At 41.0% G+C, this 7751-nt stretch overlaps 1 protein-coding gene across 1 annotated transcript; it reads right to left on the bottom strand.

Annotated features, from left to right (window-relative positions):
* Positions 1 to 2308: 2308 nt before the first annotated feature.
* Positions 2309 to 3529, bottom strand: LOC102196042 (P2Y purinoceptor 14-like). The gene is made up of 3 exons (XM_005753980.1): positions 3506 to 3529; positions 3152 to 3411; positions 2309 to 2960 (listed from the first exon to the last, which is right to left on the bottom strand). Exons 1-3 carry the CDS (start codon positions 3527 to 3529, stop codon positions 2309 to 2311), a joined length of 936 nt encoding a protein of 311 aa, XP_005754037.1.
* Positions 3530 to 7751: the final 4222 nt, after the last annotated feature.

The raw sequence follows: 7751 nt of genomic DNA, 5'->3' as shown, positions 1-7751 counted from the left end.
CTTTTTCTTTGGTCATTTTAGCCAGGGTGAAGGGAGTATCTGCCATCAAACAAGAAGACAGCTGCATGTAACTACAGCGGTGTTTGCTAGTTCACCTTACGTGTATTAATGTAATAACGTGGTTAGCCTACCCAACATAAATTACACACGAACAACATTAAGCTACTCACGCAGAGAAGAACGGCTGCTGCTGCATCATCATCCGTCATCATTTCTGCTACACTGGCAGGGCTAGGGGCCAGGACTCTCCTCTTCGTGTTTTTGGGGATGTTGCTAACTCCGGGTCCGATAACAGGCACCACACCCGCAGTAGATGTGCTCGGTGTGAGGTCTCGCAGCAAGCTTTCAAATACGGCGCATTTCTCGGCTTTAAAAAAAAACTCTGAGGTGTTACCTCCTTTGAAAGCATCACAGTATCAGCTTAAAGCACTTGTTGCTGCTGAGTTTGCATCTTTTGCTGTGAAGTACAACCAGACTTTTGACCGCTTTGCCTTGGGCATTTTTAATCTGTAGCTCTGCTCTAAAAGAACTTACGTACCTGGCCCCGCCTACTATCCTCGGAAACGTAAAATGATTGGCTAGAATTCAAAGTGTATCACAGCTCAGGAAAAAAAAGAACCGAAATAAAGCAGCGAAATGTGCGCTGCTTTTCGGTCTGGTTACTACCGTTTATGTCAGAACCGGTGCCATCATGGCATCCCTACCCATCCCTACTTCTACCTCTGGATTAGCCCCAACAGTGTTCACTGGAACTTTCCGCAGTCTTGAAACTGTTCTGTTGCCCATGCTAGTAGCATGTTTTTCAAAAATAAGGTTACACAGGTCCTGAGGGAGTTTATTGGTTTTAACAATCATGAGGTGTTTACATCTGTTTAAGTGTACAATGAAAAAACTCAAAGAGTAAATGTAGCTTTTAACGAGTGTCTTCACTTAAACAACAGCTAATGAAAAAAGAAATCAGCAAAAAACATGAGCGGAGTGAGCTAGCCTCAACGTGGGACTCATAAAACAAAAAATAATATAATAAATCCAGAGATTCAGCATCATTTCATATATGCCTCTGATGATATATATAAATTTGGATGTAAAATTGATGTATTTTTGAAAGATTTCTTTTTGCCATGATAATATGGTGTAGTGGTGTCTCAGAGATGTAAATTTGATTCACAGAAAGTGACTAAACACATGCAACATGACATTGTTATCATAAAGTGCTGAATTTCATTTAAGGATACAAATGTAGGCAGTCCTAAGGTCCCAGCAGACAATGTTCTCCCCGGTGATGGAATAAAGTATGATATCCAGGTGTCAGTGAAAAAGAGGATTTTCAGCATGTCACTGCAGGTTATAGCATTACCGTTACTGTACAGGGTGTTAGAAGTGTTGTCATTTGCCATGAAGTTTTTCTTTTGTTTGTTTGTTTTTATTTGTTAGAAACCTTTAGCAATTTCCAGCAGCTCTATGGTCATCTTTCCTCTTTTGGAAAAACACCCACCATTAACAGCAGAACAAAACAATTTACCGCAAAGAGGCATAAAGAGACTTATACGTTATCACAGTCAATACACACTCTTATCAGCTTTGTGCTGAGAAATGTCACTTAAGTGTCTGACATCAGTGCAGTGGAAACTGCAGAAGGAAGTAGTTGCTGTGGTTTTACATATGCAACATGCAAACAAGCAAAAACATACAGTCTTGACATTCAGTCACCTGTGCTTCATATTGTGCTTTATATTGTGCTTTATATTGTAAGGTACAGAGCCTACAGTAATGCAGAGAAAACGCCAACCATTAGACAACTCCCATTGAGCAACCACTTGGTGACAGAGGGAAGGAAAAACTTAACAGGAAGTAACCATTGGCAGAACCAGGCTCAGAAAGACCATATTATTGAAATAATAAAAGTAGCAATTTTTCCTATATCATCAAAAGCCGCAAAAACCATTTTGCAATTTTAAAATTTAAAGCTGTTTTTTTTTAAAAAACATAACAAGTTTTCAGAAACAACTCGAGATTTTGTATTTGTTTTTTTATTAATTTGATCATTAGACCGATTAAGCTTCAGATTAATGAGTTTCAGATTCAGCTACTTAGCTAATAGGTGAAAGCTAGCAACATAAACTGGTGGTATCTGTGTGGGGGTGGGTTTGTGCTCAGTTTAGACTCATTATGATATCTCAGCAGAACCTATTGTGGCTCATGAGAACTTGGAATACATGACTCATGACATGGTTTCACTGATCTAAGCTGACTCTAAAATCAAATATAACTCTTTGTATTTCAAAAAAGTAGAAATTTGCATAATAACTCATGGATTTAACTCTACAATTTCCACTTCTTTCCTGCTGCTCTCACTCTCCTGGGTTGCTTGTGTTGTCATTCTTGACCCCATGCTAAAGTTCACCTGAGCTCGAAAAGTCTTACAGAGGAAAAAGTAAACAAGAGGGTCCAGACAAACATTTAAAACTGATAAGATAGTGGTCACTTCCTTCAAGTGGTACAATAGCTGACCCACAGAGCAGCTGGTCCACAAAAAGGTATAGGGAAGACGAGCCAGGTGGTAGGGAACAAAACAAAGACAGAAGATGCTGACCAGCACCAACATGTTCCTGCGAGACTTCACCAGCTTGTCAGTGCTGAAGGAGGCCAGCTGCCTCTGCTGTGCCTGCAACACCTTGCGGGAGGTGCTGTTGTAGAAGAAGACCAGGGATATGAAGACTAAGAGGAAGATGATGGTGCAGCTGATTTGAAATGTTTTATGAAGGATGCTGAATGACGTACTGAACAGGGGCCCACAGTAGCCAGGGTCAGAGGTCAGGGGTTTGTGAGTAATGAAAAACATAATGTTGTAGGTGATTGTTGGAGCCAGGAGAAAAACCCAGGTGACCGTGGAGACGATGTGGGCAGTTCGTACTGACTGCAGGATGTGAGTTCCTGAAGGATGGATGATTGTCAGATACCTGCGGAGAGAAGAGAAAGGAGGCGGTAGACAGCTTCAATCATTAGTAAAAGTGGTGCAGATATGTTTTTACTGTTGAGGTGAAAGGAGTTGTTGGTGCTTTAGTCAGGAGCACAGAATATGTAGTTCAGCCACTAATCTAGTTTAAACATTGTCATGAATTCAAGTCTGAAATCAGTAAAAGTTCCTTACCTGTCAGCAGCGATGTACCCCATGAATATGATGCTGGCGTACATGTTGAGGTACAGGGAAGTAGCTCCAAAGCTGCAGTAGAGTTCCCGAAAGGTAACAGACCTGCTGGCATAGTCAGTGACACGCATTGGCAAAGAGACGCACAGCAGGAAGTCAGCAGCTGTCAGGTTCTTCAGGTAGACCATCAAGCTCCTCGATGCCTGCTGCTGAGCTTGGCAACAGTAAAACTTTATGATGAAGCCATTGAGGAGTAAACCCACCTGATGAGACAGAGACAGAAGAGATCCTGTTTGTGTGGAATCTGAACCAGGTGAGGGGAATCCTTAATCCATAATCTGAAGATTTGAAACGTACCAGAAACACTAGACTGTAGACCATCATAAAGAAAGGGTTGACTGATGGGACAACCAGATCACACGTCCGGTTGACAGATGAAGTCACAGGTTTTAGGTCATCCATGTTTCTGGAGCTGTAAAAAAAGTCCCAGCCACAGATATTTGTTTGTGGAGCAAATTTAAAAGAAAAGTTTTTTCCCTTTAAATTGCTTTACTTTTCTACTGTCTTATCATGTTCATACAATTCATTTCACAACTGTTGTCTGTGGCTGTTTTGTGATGGAATTTAATTTAATTAATAAAGCACCAAATTTAAACAGTCGCCTCAAGCTGTGTTGTGTTGTATGAGATGGCCCTGCCTGTCCTGTGATGCACCTGTACTGTCTCAATCAATCAGTTGATCAATCAATCATCTCCTCTCATGAGTCTTGTTAGGTGTAATTATCCTTTAAATACAGTCTGAGAAGGAGGAGTGGGAATAATCCTCCCCTGAAGCTTATTACTGACTTACGGCTCTGTGAAGTACTATTGGCTTCTGACACGCAAACACCAGCTTTGTTTTAATTCATTATTACACACAAAAGCCACTCAGTGTCTAAAACACAGGACAGGAAAATAAGTGGAATAACTCAGCAACATGAATCAGTAACAAAAGAGAAACCATGGACTGATTCATGATCAGCATAACGGACAAAAAAAACTGTTTATGCAGTTTTCAGCTTAGAGCAGGAAAAACTGCTCGTGTCATTATGCCCTCTTGAAGATAAGGAAACACGCACTTGTAGCATGAAGTCTGAGTTATTCCCCGTTTCTCTTTGTTGCTAAACTGGCGCAACGCATTTCACATGTGGAAAAAAGACAATTTTCTGTTGAGTTGTAATTTAGAAAACTTAGAAAACTTAGAAAAAAATTTGAAAACTCAACAAAACCATCCCCACCAGCTGCACCATCATCTTTCTGTTCTTCTACTACAGCACTTCATACAGACTGCTGCTGCTGCTGACACAGCAGAGCCATTTGGCCTCTTCTGCCTGTTGAATCAGTGCCATAGATGAGCAAGAAAAAACCATTTTCTCCTGCTGGATGCTCCTGACTGTGGCAGGTGGTGTTTTGTGGCTCAGCTGCACTGGAGGGATGGAGCATTTGGCTCAGCATCAGAGGTCAGGGCATGCTGTCCTACAAATCGGACCCCTCATCTCATCATCTCCATCTTACCAGTTAGATGTCTGTGAAGGTCCTCAGTCATCCAAGTCATCGTAGTCTAAGGAGCTTGGAAAGAAAAGCGTCTGGACTTCTTTAAGTTGCTTGAAGACGTTTCACCTCTCATCCGAGAAGCTTCTTCAGTTCTAAGGTCAAATGGCGGAGAGTCCCAGATTTAAACCCAGTGGGAGTTTCCCCCCAAAGAGGGACAAAAGGAGCCCCTCATGATCATCTACCTAATCACATGAGCCGAGGTGTGAAAACAGGTGTGGGTCACAATCAGCAAAGGTTTCGGGTGAGCTCATTGTGAAACCTAGCCCCACCCTATCATGTGATTTCCTGAGGTCAGATGGCCCAGGATGTGAGTGGGCGTTAAGGCGTCTGGGAAGGGATCTCAAAACTGGATTATAGATGGCAGACCGTTGGTGTCGTAAACCACCGCCTCTGTTCAAGGATACCAGTTAGACACCGCCCACTGGATTCCATTGGTTGGGCTGGTGGACTCCACCAGAAACATGGCCTGTGTGTTTTGTTTATAGGAGTGAAAATGATAGAGAAAGGACATTTAATGAATTTAACGAGATTTATTAATCTCGTTTTCTTCTTTTTTTAGGCTACTAGCCAGGTCTTTCTTCTAGGGATGGGTATCGTTTAGGTTTTATCCGATACCAGTGCCAAACCCGTACTTTTGAAACGGTGCATTTCTCGGCTTTTAAAAAAACGCTATACGTGTCAAGGTTTGTCATGAGATTCGAGGAGTTACCTCCTTTGCACAGTATCACCTTAAAGCACTTCATGCAGGCAGTTGAGTTTGCATCTTTTGCTGTAAAGTACAGCCAGACTTCGCTTCGCCTTGGGCATTTTTAATCTGCAGCTCTGCTCTAAAAGAACGTACGTACCTGGGCCCGCCAACTATCCTTGGAAAGGTAAAGGGATTGGCTAGAATCCAAAGTGTATGGCATCTCAGGGAAAAAAAAGCACCGAAATCAAGCACCGAAATGTGCGCTGCTTTTCGATCTGGTTACCCATCCCTACTCTCTACTGCCATGGAAGACTTCATGAAGAATGCAATTAAAAGGAAATCCTGAGCATCAAATAAACTCATACATTCAAAAAATATTTCAAATTTCACCAAAACCACAGGGTCTCAAGAAAACCGGAAAAGAATAAATATCCTTTCAACTCCGCTAATCCAATTTAAACAGTGAACGTCACCTCCTCTATACCTCCTACCACAGTGGATTTTTTCCTTCCCACAAATTGGTTCCTCTTCTGAGGACTAAACTATCAAAAAAACAATAATAATGATGAAACTTTCCCAACACAAAAGTCCAAGCAGACTTCTTGTTGTCTCTTTTACTCACCACAGTATTGAGTCCAGTCAGACCGCCGATTCCACCTGGATTTGCTCTATGATCCTACAAGTGGTGAAACTAACACTATAAAAGACATACTCTCAAAATCCCAGTTCTTCATTTAAACGAAAGCGAATCAAAACGGCAGCAGAAAACGGGAAGTCTCTGGACTGGCCTCCTTCATGACAGTCCGAGGTTTCAGACTTTCAATACACTTCCTGTGTTGGCAACATTAACGTATAATTCATAAATCACAAAATTTCAGCAGAAATCCACAGATTCTTCTTCATTGCGTTTCAGTTCACTAAAGATCACACCCTTTTTTTAAAGATCTATTTTTAGCGTGATGATTTGATGAAGCTCTCGTTACTGAATACATGTAGTGTTATTGCTGGTCATTTCTGTGCTTGGCTGTTATAGATTATATATTTTTTTAGATTAGCTTAGTTTGTTTGGTTGTTGTTTGTTTGTTTCTTCTAAATGAATAAAACACTGGATACGATCATAAAGTGCTGAATATCATTCAGGGCCCAAGTGCAGGCAGTCCTAAGTTTCCAGCCGACATGGAGCCACCATGACTGAGTGAAAATGCTCCAAATTCTTTCAGCTCCAATAAGATTCTCAGTGTCAATGTTCTCCAAAATATTGCATTAAAGTTTAATGTCTCGGTGTCACTAAAAAAGAGGTGGTAGCAGTAGTGTTATTGTACAATGTACATTAAAAGAAGACAGTTCTTATTCATGAAGCATCATGAAAAGTATTCTTTCCAACCTGTCAGCAGTTTCCAGCAACACTGTGTCATCTTTCCGTTGGTGCATCATGTACGCTCTTATCACCTCTGTGCTGACAAATGTCACTGATGATTCAGACATCACTTCAGTGGAAACAGGAGGAGGAAGTAGCTGCTGTGGTTTCACTCAAACATACAAAACCATAAAAACTGTTCGTGTTTTTAAAATACACTGTGAAATACAGAGAATCCACATTGTTCATTCAAATCTATTTAAAAAATAAAATGAAATACAGAAATCTATTTTAAAAAATTGAATCTAAACAAGTGTCAAATAAGCAGTAGAGAGTGATTGAATTCATGAACTCACTGAACATTCTGATGAGAACTAAACTAGAAGCTGCACCTGAGTTTTGGGAGGAAGCAGTTCAGCGTTAGACAAGAAAAGCAAATTAAAGTTCACAAAAGTGAAATCTAACATTTAAATGCTGTGAGTTTTAAATAAACCTTTATTAAATACGGTAAGTGTGTGTGTGTGTGTGTGTGTGTTAAAGGTAACCGCCCTGCAATAAAACTTGAGAACCTGTAGTCGCATCAGAAACAGGACGCAATGACCGCAGAGTTAAAGTCAGTCTGTGTGACACAGATTAACGACATAATCCAGGTCACAAAGAACAACGCTCATTTTACTCTCATACAAGCGCAAAAGAACAACATCGTGATCATTTATCACGACCTGTCCAGGTAAACTACGAAGATGCAACGCTTGATGGATTGTCAAAGCATTACAGCTACAGTAGTCAGGAGCCTCGCGGAGTAATCCAAAACTCCGTTCACTCCGTTCGTAAGAAACAGGACTACACAGTAATCTAGAAATTAACTACACAGTGAAGATGCCACTACATGGGAATAGAGCAGCTGCGAGAGAGTTCAACATTAATGAATCAATGGTACAGAAGGGGAGGAAGCAAGAAGCAAGA

The sequence above is a fragment of the Pundamilia nyererei genome, unplaced genomic scaffold, assembly GCF_000239375.1.
Source record: "Pundamilia nyererei isolate P.nyererei 1_Seehausen unplaced genomic scaffold, PunNye1.0 scaffold00489, whole genome shotgun sequence".
NCBI lineage: Eukaryota > Metazoa > Chordata > Actinopteri > Cichliformes > Cichlidae > Pundamilia > Pundamilia nyererei.
The sequence above is the reverse complement of the archived record's forward strand: the minus strand, read 5'-3'. Positions and strand labels throughout refer to the sequence as shown.